Genomic DNA, 24,563 nt, shown 5'->3' on the forward strand with positions numbered 1-24,563 from the left:
GAAGAAAATAAATAAATAAATATAAATAAATAAATAAATAAATAAATTCCACACCAACAAAAATTCTCAGTTCTTCAAATTCTTTAAACTGATAAAGTGCTTATTTTACACCCCAACCCCCCCGCCCCCCGTCCTCAACAATGTTGAAACATTTGGCTAAAATAAAATAATTATCCCCCTCAAAAAAAAAAAATTATCCTTAAAAAAATCCTAATAAATAAATGAACAAACCCTCATGTGCTGTTTGACGAATGGACAAAAGAAACATTCAGCTCAGAAATAAAACCACCCCCCCATCCCTCCATCTCCACTCCACCCCCCCAACATCAGAGAGGAATCAAAAAGCCCGGGCTTCCGTCCTGTGGGATAGTGGGAGGACAGGCATCCGGAAACCGAGCGCACAAACAAACAAACAAACAAACAAACAGCCATCCGCCTCCTTACAACAGATAATCTCAGATGTGCGTGAATCAGGCAGGAGATAAAAAAAGAGGGAGAACGGAGGAAAAACAGAAAGAAGATCAAAACCAGGGATGAAAAGAAGTCCCAAAAAAAATGAGGAGCTGCGTTAAGCCCAGAAATCGCACCTGATTCCTGCCTGGACTTTCTCTTTCCTTTTTTTTTTTTATCCCTCCCTCTCTTCCTCCTACTCTTCCTCCTCCTCTCCTCCTCCTCTTCCTCCCCCTCCCCACTGGAGTGAATGTGGTGGAGATAAAACAGCGGCGTGTGCCGGGGCCAAGGCCTCCACGCTCTGCCTCTGACGCACCGCCTCGCCTCGACTCTCTGCCAGCTCTGCCACTTTCTACAGCCATCTACTGACTCCAGCACGCTACTGCCACAGCCGTGCAGCCCCCCCACACCTGATTCATCTGATTCATTCATTGTGAAAAAAGGTCAGTTATAACACAGTTCAGAAGAATCAATTCAGCTTGATTCTTTTCGATTCTGAATCATTATTCTGAACTCACACTCTACAGTTAAATACAGATTAGAAAAAATTGTTCTTTAATTAAAATGCCTTGTTCCTTAAATGGGCTACAGGTATAGGTGATACAAAACTCTTTTTTTCTGCATTAAAATGGTTATTTTAAGGGTTTTGAAATCTCCTACAGGACACTTAGAAAAACTGCCTTTTCTCTCTCTACTCCACTTAATAATTCCAGATCAGTAACAGGAATCAACCCAAATTCTGCAGGTTTGAAAATAGACGTAAAAACTAGACAAACATAACGAAACTAAAGGTTTGGAGACGTGAACTGTTTAATTTGTATTCAGGAAAATATTGATTTTAAAATGAAGTTCTGGAAAGAGAAAATTGTATGATTTTATTCATTATATTTTGAAGAAATATTTAGAAGATTTAATTAATTATTTTTTATATTTTCTATGACAAATACTTCTATGAACAATTTTCATGTAATGCTTGAATAAAAATTCTCAAAATTTTGCGATATAATAAAATCCTGGCCTGTTAAACAATGATTCATGTGAAATTTGATTCACAATGATTTAGTGGTTTAGTTGGTCAGTTGTTATGTGGTGACACACACACGCATAAACACACGTGATTTGATGATTCATACACACTAGTGGAGTAGACCTACAGATCTACAAAAAAAAAAAAAACACTGCTTCATTTGTTTTAATATGTTTTGATGTGAGTCATTTTTAATATGTGAATTTGACTCATGAATCATTTGCAACCGAGTAGAATACAGATAATAACAAAAACAAAATACTGACTGAAATGATTCATCACATATTATGATTAAAATCACTGGCTTTGTCCTTTTCATTCACACCTGTGACTCACTCAATTATCTGCTTACTACAGGAATCCAGAGAAAAACAACACACCAAACACTTTTCAATGAAATTTTCAATGAAATTATTATTAATTATTTTAAAGAAATGATTCATTTCACCTTGATTTAATTAAACATAAATTAAAAAGATTGATTCAGTCAATCATTGACACAGTAGTAAAATAATATCAAAACAACATAGTTTTTATTAAATTTAAATTCTTAAGGAAATGATTGCTGAGAGCTTTGTGAAATCTTTCACCATAAGAATATTTTACCATGATTCAGTTCAAATAGAATCTTATAGTGTGATTCAGAGTCTTTTTACACTACATACATAATGTATAATAATAATAATAATAATAATAATAATAATAATAATAATAATAATAATAATAATAATAATAATAATAATATATTTTGATTGATTCACAGTTTGATTCACAATTATAAAAAAAATAACACAAATGTCTGACTGGAGGAGGAAACTGAAGGAATTTATTTTATTTCTTTTTTCAAGGGAAAATTTAAGGTCGAGTAGATTTGTCATTCGATTTACTTGGATTTGATTTAAAAATAAAAACAAATGGTAATAACTTTAATAATGTTGTACTTGTCTTTTATATTGGGAAAAAAGAGACAGAGAGAGTTTCATACTAATGTTTTCTGAATGCAGAGATATGCAGAAAAGTAAAAAATTACATTTTGTGGCCTTATTTATTTAAAGATTTAGAGATTTTTTTTTATATATATTTTTTTTTCACTGAATTTTATACATGTAGTTGTCTTGTTTCTTTTCAGTTCACTCTTTCATCCATATGTATGTTTAAATTGAGACCAATGACTGATACCAGTTAAGAACCTTGTTATAACTGATTCTTGATGACATGATCAACATTATGTAGCATATTTACCATTTTACCTTTAAAATCGTTGTAATGCCTCACTGTCTGTAATAAGAAGAACAGCATTTATATCACTAACAACTCTGGGTTCAAAACAATGCTGACTAAACTACAGGACTCTGGTAAAGCTTATATTAGTGTAAAATACTTAAATATCACTCTAATATGTCTCAGACCACTGATGCTCATGCTCCTTTCACTTTTAGTAAGGGTTCTCTTTCTATTTTAGCTTGTCCAAAAATGCATGTGTAAAGCGTGTCCTTCTAGAGAAGTGGCTAAATAGTGCAAGCTATTTTTTCTGATTCTAAAGGGAGGCCCAAGAGCAGGAAATATCATTTTTATTATATAAAACTGCTTTAGAAAATGTTATATAATTGCACTACTCTTTTTTTATGCAGTTTGATTGAGAAATCTCAATATTTATTAATCTCAATATTAGACTACTAGTTATTTATTTTTTCTATATTATATTATATAGTGTCTGTAAGTAGCTTGAATTGTATTTTGTATGAACAAATGATCACGAATAATGACTTCAAAAAAAATATAGAGACACAGATTTAACCCTTGTGTGGTGTTCATATTTTTGTTACTCGTTTACTTTGTTACTTGTATTTAATTCAGCAAAATTAAGCAGTTTTACATTAAAATGCTTTACACATGCTTTCTTCACCTAAATTGCAAGCAATATAAACAGCTTACATGGTTAATATTTGCCCTTTACCTTTCTTATGTTACATTTCTTTCAAAAAGTGCTACTCTTTTTTTTTATTAGTTTTTTAATAAAATGTAAAAGAAAATGAATTAAACTCAAGATATGAGTAGAAAATTTGTTTAGATTCAAATTTACAAATGAAGCAATGTTTATTATCCCTTGGCCAAACATACTGTATGTAATATAAATGTGTGTGTGTGGGGGGGGTGTACAGTGTGTGTTTATCGAAAATGTGTTTTGATATATGTTTTTCATAAAAAAATGAGCCAATGCCAATGAGTTAGAAATTTTTTTTTTTTTAGTATCATTTGATGAAAAGTGAAAACGGGTCCCACAGACCCGAACACCACACAAGGGTTAAACATTTTAAGAGATTTCACTTTTATATCGTTCGCAATATACTGATACATTGTTACATCCCTATCCACTGCTGCTCCTGCTGCCCAATACCCCAAATAAACACATCTGAGACGCCTCTAATTACAGCGTTTCAGCTGTGTTTGGGTGAGGGGGGTGGGAGGTGTGGGATCGACTTTAATTCAGACGCTATTCCCCAGGTATCTGAGAGAAACCTGCGAGTAATAGAAATACATGCAGCAGAAGAGGCTGTAATAGAAGGGGACAGGAGTGGATATTGCAGAGTGTTTGCAACTGTTTTTAGCTTCATGTGAGAGCATGTGTGTGTGTGTGTTTGTGTGTGTGTGTGTGTGTTTGTGCGAGGTGGAGGCAAGGCACGGTGAAATTGCTGTGCGTATGCAGTTATATTAGAGGTCAAATTAAATAATGAGAGCAAGCGGGAGTGCGACGGACGCCTTCCCGGAGAAAAGAGAGCGAGAATTATTGACTTATCAAAAGATTAACCTGGAGAATGAAAGCGCTTAATTTAAGCCTCGGCAAAGAACGCAACGGAACACCCTCGGCCCCGGGCCTGGGCGCGTGGCTGGGGCGAGAATCAGAGCCCGGGAAGAGTCAGCTACAGACTGGAATAGGACACATCTAGGACAGGGATAGGAGTCCTACAAGATAAAAGTAAAAGTTTAAAGTTAAAATTAATGGTTCTAGAAATTATTCTTGGGGTAAAGTCACAGAACTACCACTTTTAGTCCCAAGATGGATTTTTTTTTATTTATTGGTTAATTAATAGCATTTTAAAGGCTTAAAGAACATTATCTTCATATAAATATTTTTCACACTCATACATCTGTAGCACAAAAATGAAACCAAAAGTGGTTCTTCTGTATATCTTAAAGAACCCCTCTCTGCTCAGTACTGAGTATTGTCCCCTTGTGCTACCAAAAGTCTGACCCGGTAAGGTCTGGAACCCTTATCCCTCAATGCGACAAATGTGAAACACAGCAGTTAACAGTTAAGTGTGTCAGAAATGTGTAAGACCTGGTGGACAACCAAATATGTCCTTAACTGTGACAACTGTGGGGACCTGTGACAACTGTGTAAAACCTAGTACACTTTTAAATGTATCCCATCATTTAAAAGAGTCCTCAAAATTGACCTACTACAACTATGCAAGACCTGCAACATTTGTGTAAGAGTTGGTAGATTACTAAAATGGTCCCCATCAGATTTTAAACAGCATTTAAGCGTTCCTTAAACAGTTGTGTGAGACCTAGTAGACCACCAAAACAATCCCCATTAAATAAATAGTATTTAAGGAGTCAGTTTAAGGTGTACATCCACTAAAATCCACTTTTTAGCAGAATACATATTGCTAGAAACATCATGGCAGTTTGTTCCTGTGTTATTTGTGCAAATAACACATCAGTGTTATTTGCTTTGACCAGTTATTCAGAGCTAAGAGACAAATGATTAGAATTTGTCTATGGAACACCACCAGCGAAGTACAGCTGAGATAGGTAGGTGTATGTTTAAAACAGTTCTGTTTATTCTAGTTAAAAAGTAAAAATCCACCCGGGGTTTTGTTCCAACTGCCTGGGAGTCTCTGCTGTCCCAGGGTGGATTATTACTTTCTGGACCTGAACTACCCACCTCTGTGTGTGTGCAACTTTAGGTTTACATAGGATCTCCGGTGGATTTTGCCTTTTACAAAGACTCTAAGACTAGGTCAGAGGCTGAATTATACTTATCAGGGCATTATTACACATGTTGTCAAATAAAATATGACATTTTAAAGACTGTTAGGGCATGTTGGACAAAAACTATGAGATGTGGGCATGTTGGACTGTGACAGATATAGAGCTTCATGATGTTGGAAAGAATTGACATTGCAGTATTTAATCTGTGATACATACTGCAGTATTAACAAATATAGTAATTATTGTGCAGCCCTAGTATGAAAACATTTAAGCAATTATACATTGAGAGTGGGTGCTATAATGGATAATATTGGCACTGCTGTTATTGTAATGGCTGTTTATTGAAGTTTTTAGAGTTAAAGAGGAAAGAGAAAATATAATATGTTTGGTCATAGTCAAACGCTATGATGAAATAAAACAGTTCCATTGCTGCTCTGTTTGTTTGTAGCTGTGCTGTTTGGTTTGTAAGCGCTGCATCGTTGCTAGGTTATCTGTATGAGGCGGAGTAATACATGTAGAGCTTCGATTACAGTGCATTACTGGCTGATAACGGTACTCGTAGAAAGCCTCTGAGCCAATCACATTGCAGGGTGGGAACTAACTGTGGTATAATAGAAAACTACTCTAAACACTGCAGTAAATTATAAGATCATAGAACAACTGTAGTTAATATTCTACAGTATACAGTATTACCAAAACAAAAAATCAGATATGTAATATGTTATGTACCCACTGAGTAATGCCCACTGAATGTAAAACACAACCAAAAGTAACAACTCCAGACTCGTACAGGCTAAAGCAGGAAGGCTCATTTGGAGTCTATAATGATGTAATGGAGCTGGAAATAAAGTTGCACCTAAAGGCAGGTCTGTTTAGATGGAAAGCGTGGATGCCGCTGTTTGTCCCCTTCAGAAAAACACTTAACCTGGACTGGCCCTGTAAAACCCCACCACATAACTAGCAGCTGAAAATGGAGGCTGCGAGAGTCTATTCGGATTCGGTCCTCTGAGGAAAGGAGCAGCAATTATCAAAGTGCAGGAGAAAAGCCGCCTCATTACTGCTGCTGCCCCGCGCTCGCTTAATTGGACATGAGCCGCCTGTCTCAAAGCGCCATATTCTAATCAAAACTATTGATTATGGACGTTGCTGCTTTTTCGGCTTGGCCAGATGTGCTTCTAATATAGGAGTGTGAACTTGTGTGAAAGATATATTGCTTTAAAAGCAAAGGAAAAAAATGTTGTTATTAATTTATATTACATTTTTAAAATTGGCTTTTATATTTATGCGGTCAATATTATTACATTAACATTAACTGCAATTAAAATATATATTTTTAGAAGATACAGATCATTTTCTTGTGTAACGAATGGGAAATCCAATAGAAAATACTGTAAGTAGACAGGAAAAGGATTGGAACCAAACAACGGCCTGTAAAAACCAAAAATGCAATACCGGGAAAAAGACAAAAACTGTCTCTATCAGATAAACATCGCATAGAAAAACCCAAAGCAACTGTGCAAGACCTGGTGGACTACGAAACCCAGCCCCCATCGGATAAAGAACAATTGAATTAGAGTCATAATAACTTTAAAAGACCTGGTAAAATGTCTCAATCAAAAGATAAACAGCACTTAAATGGGACGTGCAACATTTAATAGATCACCAGAACTGCCTCTGTCAGAGGAAACAACTGTGCAAGATCTGTTAAATCAACAAAAACACTGTACACTATCAGATGAACAGCACTTAAATAAGACTTGTTGCAACCCTGGAGGACCTAGAAGACCTTATTTTCAGATCTTTATCTTCTTTTTATTAAATAAATTTATTTCAGAATTTTCCCCATTTTTCTCCCAATTAGGCTATCTAGTAGTCCCACCCCTTTGTGCAATCCTGTTACCAGTGGCGTCTGGGACCCTAGAATGGTGCGGTTGAGCACACCTCTTTTTTTAATGCCTGAGCGGCCAGCGCACTCGGAAGAAAGCGCAGCGACTAGGTTTCTATACATCGGCTCACAGATGCCTCGTGATGCCAGGCGCCACCTTTCGAGTGTGATGGGGAGAGAGCGCCATCTACCCACCTGGAGGGAGAAAGGCCACATGAACGGGAGCTGCAAGAACCTGTGATCTTCCGTTTATAGCTGTGTTTGGACATTTGTGTACTAAACTAAAGAAATATTCAACACAATTCTAAAAGTTTATTTTAGTAAAAGCTACGGTTCGACTTAAAACATGACAATTGAAAGAACTAACTGAATTCTTAAATTGCGGATCTCCAATAAATCTTCACAAAACAAAACAAATCGTTTTTCCAATCCTGATCTGCCTCTTATAGGTCTGCAGCATTTTTCAAAAAATTTCCAGAAAGTTCAGATCATTAGAGACAAATAAACAAGTGCGCCGAGGCTCCAGGAATTAGAATGATGACGGAGTATGAGTGGGAACATTCGGAGGCATTAATCATTCCGCCCCTTTCCGATTTACGGAAAAAAAAATCCCTCAACAAAACCATGATGGATTACAGCGGGTCGGCGTGAGAGGAGCCCGGAGCCTGCCGACCGCTGTTACGCAAACCTCTCCCTGCGGCTCCCGCGGCCGCATCGCCGCCGTACCGAGCAGAGCCGGGAGGGGGCCGCATACAATCCAGCGCGTGTACGTGGATGACCTACGCGCACCAGGCAGCGCACGTTTGAAGAAGATGAAGATGCTGAAGAGGTTCTTCATCACGAGTGGAGCTGACACTTCTACAGCTTAGCCTTTTTCTCTTTATTTTTAGGCCAGCATGTGAGCAGATCTGTGTGTGTGTGTGTGTGTGTGTGTGTGTGTGTGTGTGCCGTGATTAAAGTTGAATGAGCGGGAGAGGTGAGCTTTGTTGTATTTTTTATCTGGACACAGTAGACCGTGCAGGAATAAATGTTCCTGCTGAAAGGAAGGTCTCTGTTTAACACTGTGATTATTATCAGACTCTCAGAGTTTAAATGCTTAAATAACTCCGCCTAAAACACGCTTAGTAAAAACGCGACGTTTTAATTCTTTTTCAGTTTCTTTTATTTTTTTTACAACGGGATTCCTGCAGAGACGAGATGATGCAATACCACTTTTTTTTCTTCAGTATTGGCTGCTATCAATAAAAAAAAATGACAAATTTCCTACTGATAATCCTTAAAATGAACTTTTTTATTAATAGTACTTTTACTATACAGTTACTACAGGTACTGCTGCTACAACTGCTGCTACTATTACTACTGCTGATATTGCTTCTGCTACCACTGTTACTAGTTCTACTGGCTGCTATCATCACTATTGATACTACTATTACTACAGTTTAATACTACTACTACTACTACTAGTATGATTACTACTATAACTACTGCTGCTACTAATACTACTAATACTACTAGTACTAGTTCTACTGATACTACCACTAATATTACAACTACTACTACTACTATTTTTACTAATACTACTAAGCTTAATTTTACTACTACTATTGCTACTATAGCAAGTAATATTACAACTACTATTACTATTACTACTAATACTGAAAATACTACTACTAACCTTACTTTTACTACTACTATTACTACTGATACAATTGCAATTTTACAACTATTACTAATAATCCTACTATTACTTCTGATCAAACCACTAATATTACTTATTAGTAAGTAATATTACTTATATTACTTACTACTGCTAATAATACTACTACTACAATTACTACTGATACAACTACTAATATTAGAACTATTACTACTACTACTACTTATATTACTACTACAATTTATGATACCACTCACTAGTAATATTACAACTACTACTACTAGTACTACTAATACTATCACTAATAATACTTTTACTACTACTACTAATATTACTACTACTAGTAGTTTACTACTGATAAAACAACTAATATTACTTTTACTACTACTATTACTACTGCTGCTACTCTTGCTGCTATCACTATTGTTAGTTTCACTGCTGTTACCATTACAAAAGCTGTTCCTACTACTAATAATAATATTACTGCTGCAACAACTGCTACTAGTATAACTTGTTTTACTGGCACTGCGACTGCTATCATTACCACCACTATTACTACTACTACTACTGCTACTACTACTACTACTACTACTAATAGAATTACAAGTACTTTACCACTATTACTGTGCTTCAACTACTACTACAATTACTAATCCTGCTACTACTGATACAACTACTACAGCTACTACTACTACTACAACTACTACTAATAGAATTACAAGTACTTTACCACTATTACTGTGCTTCAACTACTACTACAATTACTAATCCTGCTACTACTACTGCTACTACTACTACTACTACTACTACTACTGATACAACTACTACAGCTACTACTACTACTACTACTACTAATAGAATTACAAGTACTTTACCACTATTCCTGTGCTTCAACTACTACTACAATTACTAATCCTGCAACTATTGCTACTACTACTACTGATACAACTACTACAGCTACTACTACTACTACTACTAATAGAATTACAAGTACTTTACCACTATTACTGTGCTTCAACTACTACTACAATTACTAATCCTGCTACTACTGCTACTACTACTACTGATACAACTACTACAGCTACTACTACTACTACTACTACTACTAATAGAATTACAAGTACTTTACCACTATTACTGTGCTTCAACTACTACTACAATTACTAATCCTGCTACTACTGATACAACTACTACAGCTACTTCTACTACTACTACTACTACTACTGGTACAACTACTACAGCTACTACTACTACTACTACTACTACTACTGCTGCTTCTGCTTCTTTTAATTTAAAGTGTACTTTAAATCCCTCACGGACGCTGTACAGAATATTAAAGAATGAAACAGGTGTAGTGTTTTACAGCAGGCCTGAGCGAACAGAAAAGTTTTACACCTGGATTTAAAGACATTAACACTGTGTGAATCTCTGAGGTTTGGGGAAGGCTGATCTTCAGCCACGGGGCAGGACTGCTAAAAGCCCTGTCACCTCCTGAACACTGTGTAACGCGAGGAACAGCGGGAGGAACTGCGTCTGAGGAACAGAGTGCACGGGCAGGGCTGCATGAGTGAAGAAGATCAGTAGGATAAAAGGATGCCAATCCGTTTAAGACTCTGTAGGTAAGAGGAGGTGTTTTAAAAGTTGTGCAGTATCTAACTGAGAGCCCGTGGAGATTAAACAGAACAATGTGTTCCCTGATTCAAGAGTTGATGCTATGAGACGACATCCTGACTGCAGAGCTTTGTATTTGGGGATCTTTGTAGCATCTTAACTTTTGAAAACTTAAATTAGCATTTATTAGCATTATAGTGTTGAACCTAAACAAATTAATTTACCTCATTAGATAGGTTAGGTATGTTGATTTGAGTTATATAGTTTGGACACACCTTTTTATTCAGTGTTGTTATTACTTTTACTATTACTATTAATGAACGCATAAGGAATCATGTAGTAACGTAAGTGTAAAAAAAAAAATCTTTTTTTTTTAGCATTTAGGTGCTCTTATATGGAAAGCTGTTAACTTGCAGTTTATGAGGCTGGTAACACTAATAAACTTATCCTGTGCAACAGAGGAAACTCTTGCTCTTCCTTTCCTAGATTGGTCCTGATGAGTGCCAGTTTCATCATAATGTTTTTAATGCTCTTTGCAACTGCACTTGAGGATACTTTCAAAGTTCTTGACTGACCTACACTTTTCAGTTAAGTAGTTCCTGAGTAGTATTCAAATAGGGCTATTCACAATTAAAAGGCAAGAAATTCAAGTAATTAACTCTTGACAAGAAAGTACTAGAAAAAAACACTAAATTTAAGGTGTGTCCACATTTTTCATATTCCAATTCCAATGTCTTTTGTTAATTATTTAATTTTTAACAATTAAAAGCCATTGGTCTTTCAAAATCCTGTGATATTTGATTATCCTTATGTACCCTAATATTGTTTTTTTTTTTTTGCAATTATTCACCCTCACCTGAGGTCATTATCATCACTATAAGTTTTTGTGTAGTGACTTCTTTCATGGTATACATATCATATGTCATGGATTTTCAAACTCTATTCAACAGTAAGCAAAATATGAATGATATTAAATGCATTAAAGAAAAATGGTTTAATATTGTTTAATATGTGGGTAGATACTTTAAAGTAAAACACATGGATACTTTAATTTGATACAGATTTTTTTTTTGTGACCCGCCACGAAATGTCTTGGAAAATATCTGGCCCGCCGCCAAACTTTATTGCTGACCCCTGTACAGACAATATGGCAAAAATGCTCTGTTTTACCAGCAGGAGATCCACAATATATATCTTTTTTTGGTGTAAACCAGCAGTTAAAACAAAACCAAGAGCCAATAAAAACAAGGAACATGAGGCTAGTGTAGTGTAGTGTGTAAGAAAATATAGATTTTTTGCTGATTATAACAAAAATTACCATTCTGATAACTATTAATCAACTGAACAATAATACTCACTTACCGGAATGAGCTCTGAATGAAAAGGTTCCAGTGTATCCAACAATAAATGTATATATACTGTATAGCAATATAAAACAGCACCACATAAAAAGCTCTATTTTTACATGATATGACCAATATGGACATCCATCACACCAAATACTACCAGATTCCAGATTTGAATCCAAAAACCAAGAAAAGCTTAGATTAACACACAACCGCAACATATACTGCACAATATTTCACACAAAAAGCAAAGCTAGCTCTATAAAACCAACACAAAACAACACACAAGAACCTCACATCTCCAAAATGGCATTTTTATAAATGAAAAAATAAAATATTTAGAATTTTTAATGGACGGTGATGTAAAACAATTATATTCCAAGTCATTATAAAGCATTGAATATTTAATATATTGGTCCATTCATCACAAAATCTGGACATAATGTGAAAAAAAAAAATATATATATATATATATTACCAGATTTAAAGAACACTAAGAGAAAACCACCAAAAATGGAGATACAAGGGTTTTGTGTGAAATTCACAACATATACTGTGCATATACTGCAAACAAAAACAAATACTGTATCCAAGCCCACACACACACACACACACACACAGACGAGCTTAACAACGCTGCAGCAGTGTCTCTTACCCTGAGTTGGTCGGCGTCACAACTCATTTGTTGCCCTGGAATCTGTCAAAAAAGAGACACACAAATTATAGGAACACATTACACTCCAAATACTGTAGCCCACCTCCCTCCCCCCAGTAATTACAAGTCAATCAAACAGAGCAGGCTGAGGAGCAGGAAAATGAGATCTGTCAGACTTGAGGTTCACTCTGTACTGCCATGCAAGAGGGAGCAATATATATATATATATATATATATATATATATATATATGTATGTATATATAAAATAGATAAATAAATATATAAATAAAAAACGAGAATGGAAATGAAAAGGCAGGACATTTGTTTCCCGGCCACTTTAAGACCTCCCAGCATTCCACCAGTAGTGATGTTGCTATAGCAAAATTATGTGTTAAGGTGCATTATATTTTAACATGCCAGCAATGGGTGAACAATTTGGCAAAACCTACAGAACCAGTCAAAACATTGGACACACCTCTTCTCACCTTTTCAATGTGTTTTCAATCTTTTTATGATTTTTTTACAATGTAAATATTTAAAGTGGCAGTCCGTATTATTTAGTATCTAAACTGAAAGCAGAGGCATGAAAAATGGAAAAAAGAGTGGAAAAAAATGGTACCAGTCAGCTGGAACGACTAAAAACTGAGGAGTCGGGTTTGTTTTGGTAGTTCTTTTGGCCACGTTACACGTACAGCCTCTAAAAGAGGATCCGGCTCAGTTTTACCGAACGAGAGCAGCTGGTGGAGCATTGGAGACTTCAGAAGAGGAAACTTAGAGCTCAGTAGCTCATTCACTCATAGTAAAACCAAAAAACGAAGGAGTGTAGTTTCCGACGGAGCACGCTCTCTCTCTCTGACTGAACATAACCTGGAATCGGATTCATCCGCTTTGAAAGAAGACTGCATCAGCTCGGTGCAATTACCCATTCTCACCAGAGAGGGACCTAAATCCCCCAAATCCCAAAACTTACGGACATCAACTTTAATACTGAAAACTATATTGAAGCTCTACAGGAACGAATGCAGGAGACACTTTTTTCACTATTCACTATGTAATTCCATATGTGTCCCTAATTGCTTTCATATCTTTAATATAAATCTACAACGTGGTAAATAAATTAAATAAAGAAATAAAGAAAAACATTAAAAAAAAGGTATACCCAAACTTTGAAAATTTTGTTTCTATGTGTGTCTCTCCCACACTCAGCTTTACCTGCAATCTTCGGCCTCAGGACTATGATACCCAGAATGCACCTGACACAGACATCATGCACCTCTCTACAGAGCATTATCTCATTGCCTTGGTGTCTGTTACAACCTGTTTTTCAGTTTCTCTAGACCTAAATTTTGTCTCTAGACTTAGTCTAGATTTAATTGTATAAAAATAGTACAAAAGTTAAATTGTGTTAAAAGTACTTCATCTAACTAAAATTGAACTATTTTAAATATACTTAAGAAACATTTAAACATACTGCTTCATGTATGTGACCCCATATTTTAAATATGCTTTAATACATCTAATGAGTATTACAGCTGTATCACTATTATACACCAGGTATATAAGAAATGCACTAAGAACCGATGTAAAATATTGTGGCGTGGAAGAGGAAGGAAGACCCGTGAGACTCATGATGAATGCTCATAAGCTCTTTTATTAAACAGGCTTGCCACTCACTTACAGTCTTTAACAAGACTAGGAGAGCTAAACCAACCTATCAAATAAGCTACCCACAGAACCCAGTGACTAAACTCGCCACTCACTTACTTTACGGTGAGTGCCCTAAACAGCACCCATCTGCATGGCCCCTCCCCATACCCTAGGTTACGGGGGAGGTACCAGCTACGTAGGCTGGAGCAACACAGCACAACAAAACACATAAGGCCCCACACACACAAGAACAGAAACATGCCTACAGGCAGCCACACACCCAACCCAGAGCCGCCACAATATATTTACAGTTGAGTAAACATATTCATCTTGTTCCTGTCTTTTGTAAAAAGCACACTTCTAGTGTACTTCTATACTTCGTTGGGTATAAAAATAGATTTTAATATACTGTTACAACTTTTGTTACAAATTTACTTTACATTTTTGAAATGTAGTAATTAAAAAGAAAAACTATTAAAAAAGTTACGTGATACATTGCACTGTAAGTGTACTACACTTCACTACAGTTGCTTTTTTTTTACACACTTTGCTAAAAATTTACAAAAAGTATATTAGGAAATGGATATTTTAGAAGTATATTGAATTACATTAAACTAAAAATGTACTTCATAGTAGTTTATTTTGTCTTAAATACACTATATTGTACTTAAAAAAATAAAGTATGATCAAAGTTTGCTTTTAAACATTTTATATATTTTAAGTAAGTACATAAGTCAATATGTTTTAAGTACAATTAGATATATTCGTCACTGTACAGTGAAAAACACTTATGTCCAGAACAGCCACTTTACAGGAGAGAGAAAAAAACCTTGTAAACTTTCAATGGAAGTCAAAGTAAAAAGAGTTTATTTCAGGTCATTTTGAAGAGTTTCTATTGGTCCGTTCATCAAGAAATTTTGGCACAGTATAAAAAGACAGTTTGTCTTTTCAAATTATTTAGTAAACTACAAATCGAAGAAAAAAATGGAGATGTGTTTTTTTATAGAACAGCTATGATATATGTATATATATATATATATATATATATATATATATATATATATATATATATATATATATATATATATATATATTTTTTTTTTTTTTTTTTTTTTTTTTTTTGCCGGGGCAGTTATCAAGTGAACCATCCCAGACCCAGTTACACTGATTGGGTCACTCAAATCCCAGCTGGTTCCAACCCATCAATACCTCACTGACCCCGGCTTCATCCAAGAAACAGAATCTGTGAAGGACTGCCTCTCTCCCAGTTTAATGACATTTACAGTTTCACTTTCCACTCCGACCACTTAGCCAGTTTCTGAAGTGGACCCATCACCTATTAGGCCCGGCTTCAGAGTGCCGCGGAATGAGATTTCCTTCATTTCCTAACTGGACACGGCTGCTGGAAACACCCAAGAAGAGGATTAGGACGAGCAGATAAAACGGGAGTAAAAAAAAAAAAAAAGGCCGGGGAAATCTCTTTCATACGATGCCATCAGACGAACGGGAGAGGAGAAAAAAGTGGACGCATTAACCTTTTCACCAGAAAATATCTGCACATCAAATTAGCCGCCAGCCTTCCGCTAACAGGTAACCCCGCAAAGCCACTGTTTGTGAGCAAAGTGCAGCCCCACCGCTCAAGAGGTGAGGCCTCGTCTCTAATGGAAAATCTGAACTCATGCATGCTCCGTTTCTGAGATTAATCACTGGATATGGAGAAAAAGCACACTGGCTGACTTCCGTTAAACTCTGTAAAAAAGAAAGAAAAAAAAAAGAACTGCTACTGCTTATATATGAGAACAAGAATCTGAACAAACTGCTCAAGAAAAGAATATTAAACACACATTAATTCCATTATATCTGCAGTACGATTTCTTTTAAAGTCATTACACACTCACCACCCACTTCTCTAACAGAAACGCCTACTGCATACATTCATAATTACTGTATAGACCGTAGCTGTACAATTCATCAGCTCCTTTTAACATCACATTCATCTGTTCTACTGTTCACTTCCTGACTACAATATCAATCAATGCTGTTAACCAAATACAAAGAACCAATCTCCTTTTTTTCAGAATGTATTATGTACTATTTGTGAAGAAAAATACAAAAAAAGGGCACCTCAAAAGATTTGAGCCTTCTCAATCTTAATAATCTTTTACCAAGGTCTAAGACCATAGTTAGCTTGTTAGCGCATAATGGCTTTACAATTCTACACTTTGTTAAGAACAGTGCAAAGAGAATGACTATTTATGTGGAAAGAAAAAAAACTTTTTTTGTTAAAGAAGACATATTATAACTCTTTCTACACAAGTTAGAATAGATTTATAGGCTATACAAAACATATTTCAGTTTCAGTCACTTTCAGAACGAGCCATTAAAGGGCTCTGTCACTTTTATGCAAATAAGCTGTTGCTGGTCAAGCCATGTATATGCTGAGCATTTGCAACACGTTAGTGTAAGCACAAACAAGCTAGTTCGTGATTTACTGTGATAGAAGCATAAAAAAAACCTCCCTAATCTGCTGACTTGGTGCAGACAGTAGGTACAGATCCCTCCCTCAGACAAAGTCTACTGGCTCTAACGGTAGTCTAGTTGGTTTGGGCTCTTGTTGGTGTTGAGGGGTTGAGGGGTGGTGCCAGAGTGGTTCTATATGTTCTTAATAATCAAATTACCAATTTGCCACAAAGCCAGAGAAAGCTATAAGAACACATTAAAATGTAATTAAAACATTGTAGTAGTTTAGGTGAAGTTAAGTGAAGCTGGGAGATCATGAACATACAGTACTTTGAGAAAACTGCTGGTAGAATTGCTGGAATGGAAAGTCAGGAAACTTTTAGGAACATAGCAGGAACATTAGCAGATTTTTTTTAAAACATCCTTTGTGAAAGAGCTATTGAATGAAAACTCTTTCTCTGCCTTGGATCCATAAATATCAGCATTTACAGCTCTATTCTTGACAGTTCTAGTCTAGTCGGGCTGTTTAAAGGCTCTGTCACTTAGCTATTACCTATGCCAATAAGCTGTTGTTGGCCAAGTCATGTGTACATGCGATAGTAGCACAAAACTCATTATTTGAAAGAACTTAAACCTCCCTCATCTGCTTACTTGTCACAGACAGTGGGTACAGATCCCTCCTTCGGAAGAAGTCTACTGGCTCTAATCCTGCTGTGTACTGTCTAAGGATCTTAACCAAAAACCACATAGTGAAATTTCTTCATCTGATCTAGTTGGTCTGGGCTCTTGTGGGGGTTGAGGGGTGAGGGGTGGTGCTAGAGTGGTTCAATGCGTTCCAAAAAATCAACTTAACAATGCCAACAAAGCCAGAGAAAGTGAAGCTGAGGAGATTCTGAACATACAGTACTTTGAGAAAGCTGCTGGTAGAATTGCTGGAATGGAAAGTCAGGAAACTTTTGGGAACATTTAGAAGTTCTTTTTTGTTAAATGAAAACTCTTTTTCTGTCTTGGATCCATAAATATCAGCATCTACAGCTCTATTCTTGACCGTTCAAGTCGCTTTCAGAACGGGCTTTTAAAGGGCTCTGTCACCTTTATGCAAAAAAGCTGTTGATGGCCAAGCCGTGTACACACTGAGCATTTATCACACGTTAGTGTTAGCACAAACAAGCTAGTTCAGGCTTAACTGTGATAGAAGCACAAAACTCACTATTTGAAAGTACAAACATCTCCCTCATTTACTGACTTGCCATGAACAGTAGATATAGATCCCTCCTTCTGACAAAGTCTACTGGGTCTAATCCTGCTGTGTACTGTCTAAAGATCTCAACCAGAAACCAGAAAGTGGCATTTCTTCATCTGATCTAGTTGGTCTGGCTCTTGTGGGGGTTGAGGGATTGAGGGGTGGTGCGCTAGAGTGGTTCTATATGTTCTAAATAATCAAATTACCAATTCCCACAAAGTCAGAGAAAGCTATAAGAACACATTAAAATGTAATTAAAACACCTTTTTTTATTTAAGGTGAAGGGGGATTATGAACATATTTTGGGAAAACTGTTTGTAGGATTGCTGGAATTGAAAGGCAAGAGTCCTTCAGAAACATTTAGCACATGTTTTTTGAGTTGTGGTGCACTTTGAAAGCTTTTTTCTGTCTTGGATCCATAGATATCAAAAACAACTCAAGCTTATACATATTTAAAAATGAGCAAATACAACTGTTAAGCATGGGGGTGGATGTGTCATTTTGTGGACTTGTGGACTTGTGTTGTTGGAAGCACACAAACATGGCAAACACTTTCTGTAAAAAAAAGAAAAAAGAAAAATCTGAAACTGATCCTTTACACACCTGGAAATCCACAACGGACTACCTCAAGAGTTGCGAGCTGAAAGTTTTGCCATGGTCCTTACAGTCTACTGACCTAAACATCATCGAAATTCTGTGGGTTGAGCTAAAAACAGCAGTGCGAAAAAACTCGAGCTAGCACCGACAGATGGCCTACAGCCTCTACTAACTGGTCTACAGCCACACACACAAACACACAGAACAGCATGGCGCAAAGGTATCTCAACGAGGAGAAGGAAGGTTTCTCAATGTTTCTGATAAAGTGGCCAGTGGAAGTTTTTTTTTTTTTTTCGGCAGACAGGCCTCTTGTTTTGGTGGTGTCGGTGGTGTCGGTGTTGTCTGGGCTGCAGGGCTCTTGCAGATCATTAGGATGAACTGTGGAGAAACAGCTTTATTCCAGCCACGTTTTTTTTTTTTTCCTTTTCTTCTTCTCTTCTTTTTGCTTCTCTTTCCCAGGCCTGTGGTGCTGCAGTGGTGAGGTGGGAACTGCTTATTTCTCCGGCCCTTTTCACTCATCAAATACTGGAAACGTGTTATTACTACATAAGCTAAATGTGATTTGTGGCACTGATATCAAGCGCGTCCAGTGTAAATTGCCCTACACCAATTTAAAGCCCCTCTCAGACAGAGCGATCGCTCAAAAGGCGGCGGCGGAGAAAAGCGGCGCGACTTCAGAACAGCACCAAAGAGACCCTTGTTCGGTAATGATGCTTTCCAGATGAAATCAAGAGGAAAAGGAACAATGGGAACACAAACAGCAGCACCGATGTGAGCGAAAGGACAAAAGGACCCGCCAGGGGCTTGTTTCTTTCCTCTTCTTCTTGTTGTCCTTTTTTTTCTCCCCCTTTTCTCTCTCTTTCTACTCTTTTCACCAAGAATACTCTCTCTCTCTCTCTCTCTCTCTTTCTATCTAAGCCCCTGCCAACCCCCCAAGCCCCCTTTCTCCACTCAGCTGGCATTCAGAGTACAGAGAGTACCGAGAGCACAGCACGGGGAGAGGGAGCGGCGCAGCGAGGAAGAGTCAAGTGCCGCACCTCCGTCCGTGTCGTACGTCTTAGCCATGCAGAAAAAAGCAGCGTGAAGGGAAAAAAGAAAAAAAAAGAGGGAGGAAAAGTACGGATAACTCTGCTGACTCCAGGCGAAGGGACACAGCAGAGCAGAATGGGCTTATTAAGCTGACACAGAAGAGAGCATTGAACTGGTCTGCCGGAACAGAGGGAACACAGCGCAGAAAAAAAAAAAGAAAAAAGGCAAAAAAAAAAAAAAAAAAAAAAAAATGAAAAATGAAATAGAACAGGAGACAATGGCAAACGCAAGCAGCGTCACCACGGAAAATCAATTAAACCAGACAACAAACGCAATCGGCAAAACCGGCCCGGACCTACTGGTGATGGAAAAGCAGTGCCTCGGAGCTATGGGACACAGGACGTCAGCACTGCACTGCTGTCCTGGATTGACCCAGAGCTGAAAAAAAAACCCACAGGAGGTGACGTGTGACGTGGTCCAAGAAATAAACCAAAATACACCAATCAACACCAATCAACAGCTGCCTACTGCTGTATCGTTCTCCATTGTAAACTCCATTATTTTAGTTATTTAGAAACTGAAAATGTGAAACTCATATGTTATATACTGTAGATGTATTACACACAGACTGATCTATTTTAAGGCGTTTATTTCCTTTATTGTTGATGATTGTAGTTGATTATGGATTACAGCCATAAAAAATCCCCAAATCACTAGAGAATATTATTTAAGAACAACTTCTACTTTTATATTGGCAGTGTGGGCAATGTGCCAAGTCTGATATCTGTCTGCTGAAAAAAATTAATTTGCATCTCTATAAAAGATAAAAGTTGTCAGCAGAGAAAAGAAGAATAAATTGCTGTAATATTTTCAACAAAAAAAAAAACAACAACACTTATATAACACAATGGATCAACACCAGCAGATGACATGTCTCTCCTCCAAACCATCACTGATTGGTGGAAACTTCACACTAGACCTTGAGCATCTTGGACTCTGGTCCCATGATGAAATGCAAATGAAATGCAAAATTTACTGATGATCAGTGATGGTTTGGAGAGTCATGTCATCTGCTGGTGTTGATCCACTGTGTTCCCGGAAAATCTTACACAGCACTTCATGCTTCCCTCTGCTGACAACTTTTATGGAGATGCAGATTTTATTTTCCAGCAGGACTTGACAATAAATAAAAAATACTATACCAGTCTAAAACTAACCTGGTTAATCAGTTTAACCAGCAAGCTTAACATCATAGCATATAGCATTTTGTATGGATGTCCAGATTTCCAACCACCTTGATCATCAACGACTAGCAAAAACTGCCAATGAGCTATTTTTTTTTTACCAGCAAAGCATTCACACTATTGTCTTGACATCTTTGCTAATGGTTATGGGTGGTATGGTAACAAGGGCATCAGCAAAGACAGATTCTGCTATTCAAATAATCGTTTTACTATCTCTGTGATGAAATGTACCATCGGGTCAATGTTCCTTAAGCACTGATGATAAACTTGAAAATCTTAAAAAAGCACATTGTCATCACGATACAGTAAGATATTGATGTATTGCCCAGATCAAGTTGCCAATGCTAGTAGACCCACTGGAAAAGCTACATAGTTTACCTTTAAAAAAAAGCTTAAGAGGTCAGTTTTCAAGTTACACTCCTGATTACCATATTACTTTAGTAACCAGCTATAGCTAGTCAGTAGCTAGCCAACTACAGGGGCTTAGGAAGAGATTTAGTAATGAAGTTTAAAAAATAGATAAGAGTCGGTCATAGGGCTGTACGATATGGACAACATTTATACCACAATATATTTCTCAAATTTGGTAAAAACAGTATATTTCATGATATCAATATGAACAGTAAATAATCACACGCTAATTTAAGCATTAATGATAACCTTAATATAAAACAAATCTTCACAATACAATAAGACATTGATATATTGCTAGGCTCTAGTTGGCCATGCTAGCAGACCCACTGGAAAAGCTATTTACACAGTTTACCTAAAAAAAACTGATTACCACATTCCTTTAGCAACCAGCTAATGCTAATCAGTAGCTATTCACAGGGGCTTAGGTAAGGACATGAAGACAGACTCTGCTATTTAAATACTTGTTTTACAATCTTTGTGATGTAATGTACTATCGAGCACTGATGATAACCTTAATATAATGCTAATGCTAGTGGACCCACTGGAAAAGCTATTTACACAGAATTTACTATAGAAAAAAAGGTTTAACAGCTCTGTTTTCAAGTTTTACACCCCTGATTACCACATTCCGCTAAGCAACCAGCTAACGCTAATCAGTAGCTATCCACCTACAGGGGCTTGAGCTTAAGTTAGGAAGGGAGTAAGGAACGATGTTGGAAGACAGATAAGAGCCTAAACATGCCCCTGGATCTCCACTCAAGTAACATACAGCACCCAGCTTTATTTCAATTAGCGATATTGATGCGAGATCAAAGGTAGCGCTGCTAAAACGCTGCTGGCGCCCGTGTTAGCGGAGCCATTTTGCTTCCTCTCAGCATCGATAAATACATTTTTAAAGCATTTTTAGGACGAGTGAGTGAGCGAGAGAGAGAGAGAGGGAGAGAGAGAGAGAGGGAGAGAGAGAGGGAGAGCAAAATGAGTGAGCGAGTGAGAGAGAGTGAGTGAGAGAGTGTTATAGATATTGTTAATTTATGCGCTCCTTTGAGACATAATGAGAAAAGAAGGGGGTTGCCAGGGTGAGTGGGAGAGAGAGAGAGAGAGAGAGGGAGAGGGAGAGGGAGAGGGAGGGAAAAAGAGAGAGGGAAAGAGAGAGAGAGAGAGCGCTGACCAAGCACTATTCCCCATGCGGATGCTGCAGTGTAGCGGAGTCGGTACTTTCGCAGCACTCAGCTTATGAGAGCGCACCGGGGCACGGGCTGCCACATCTAAGCCTTTTTAGAATCCTCATCAATATTACAGCATCTGGACCAGCGTGGCTTTTGCACCTTAAGGTGTGTGTGTATTACTGTGTGTGTGTGTGTGTGTGAGTGTGTATCAGAGTGTGAGTGTGTGTGTGTGTGTGTGTGTGTGTGGCACAGGCTGTGCTTTTTAGGCAGCTTCAGAGACGAGCCGAGCGAGCCCCGCTAATGACCCGCCCGCCTGCTAAAGCCTGAGCTGCTGGGGCGAGAAATCAGCCGCATTTCCTCCACACAGCCTCCTCCATACACACCAATACCAGTGTGTGTGTGTGTGTGTGTGTGATGCAGCCCTGACAAAAAAAAAAAAAAACCTGCCTCAGCCTAGTAAAGAATGTATCAGAATTGTTCTATAATATTTCGTATATAATACATTCTATATAGTATATCATTGCTTAAATGCAAAACATAGGATAGTAAAAATGCAGTTGCACAGAGTCAAAGTCAAAACATGTAAAGAACAATCGCTACAGCTCTGGAAATAAATAAGATACCTAAAATCACTTCAAAATGATGAGTTTCTTTGATTTAACCAAATTGAAAACCTCTGGAATATAATCAAGAGGAAGATGGATGATCACAAGCTATCAAACCACCAAACTGAACTGCTTGAATTTGAATTTTTGCACCAGGAGTAAAGGCATAAAGTTATCCAAAATCAGTGTGTAAGACTGGTGGAGGAGAACATGATGCCAATATGCATGAAAACTGTGATTAAAAACCAGGGTTATTCCACCAAATATTGATTATTTCTGAACTCTTAAACCTTTATGAATATGAACTTGTTTTCTTTGCATTATTTCAGGATATTTGTTATTTCAGCTATTTATCATTTTCTGCAAATAAATGCTCTAAATGACGATTTTTTTTTTTTAGAATTTAGGATAAATGTTGTCTGTAGTTTATAGAATAAAACAACAATGTTCATTTTACTCAAACATAAACCTATAATTAACAAAATCAGAGAATCTAATTGAGAAACTGAAGTGGTCTCACAGTATCATGTAAAAGAGTAAATTAATAAACAGTTACAACACATAATAAACAGTTATGGGCGAGGTCAGTTTAGTCACATGTTAATATGAAAAAACATTTAGTTTTACACCACATTATTGGATTACTGTATAAATAATTAATCTGGATACTGTAATTAAATGAATAAAATTATATAATAATGCTGACTGATGGAAAAAGATCGTCTGAGATTTAACTGTATGTAAACAATTTAATGTAACTGCTTATATTTAGTTTTATTTTAATTTTTAAAAATTTACAACCCAATTAATAAACTTCATTATAAATCATTTATAAACCCTTTATAAAGGAGTGTTATTATTGAATGTAGGACTGAATAATCAGACTGTGCTGTTTCTGGGTGTTGAATTCATGCTCCTGCTCTCTCCTGTCGTCTCGTATTTCTCAGCGGCGAGGGCTCGTTTGCAGTTTTGGCTTAAAAGCGAAGTGATGGTGTCGATACGGCAGGACGAGCTGGAAAAAAGGCTGTGCTCAGCGCTCGTTAATCCATAGCCCCTCATCAGTGCGGGCTGCGGGTTCGCGCACCCTCTCCGCCGAAGCCTCAAAAGAGATCAGCCTCGCTGATGGAGCCGGCTTTGTTCTCACTGATCCACCAGACTTAGTCCAAGACTTCTCCCAGGCTCAGACTGAACAAAATACCAAAACAAAGGGCAATTTGCTAACTACCTCCACCCTCCTATACACTCACACAAACACACACATTCTATAGTGTGAAATGTGTGAGATGCCCCCCGCTGTAAAGTCTATGTACTGATAATACAGGTTAATTCCGCTAACAGCCCTAAACTTTGTCAAGACATTAAATTAAAACAAGACTGACTGGTGCACTCACGAGTCCCACGCTAATAACTGTGTAGTTACACATTAACAACACATGTAATAACAGATAGATAGATAGATAGATAGATAGATAGATAGATAGATAGATAGATAGATAGATAGATAGATAGATAGATAGATAGATAGAT

General features: G+C 37.0%; 1 protein-coding gene across 3 annotated transcripts in view; it reads right to left on the reverse strand.

The window, feature by feature from the left end:
• rbfox1 (RNA binding fox-1 homolog 1) overlaps window positions 1-24,563 on the reverse strand; it is a 463,109-nt gene that overhangs the window by 287,502 nt on the left and 151,044 nt on the right. For all 3 annotated transcript variants that reach the window (XM_049467915.1, XM_049467914.1, XM_049467919.1), the window contains exon 2: window positions 12,631-12,672. In XM_049467915.1, the coding sequence (XP_049323872.1) occupies window positions 12,631-12,672 (42 nt within the window). The remainder of the gene's footprint in view (window positions 1-12,630; window positions 12,673-24,563) is intronic.

This window comes from Astyanax mexicanus, chromosome 19 (assembly GCF_023375975.1).
Source record: "Astyanax mexicanus isolate ESR-SI-001 chromosome 19, AstMex3_surface, whole genome shotgun sequence".
Classification (NCBI taxonomy): domain Eukaryota; kingdom Metazoa; phylum Chordata; class Actinopteri; order Characiformes; family Acestrorhamphidae; genus Astyanax; species Astyanax mexicanus.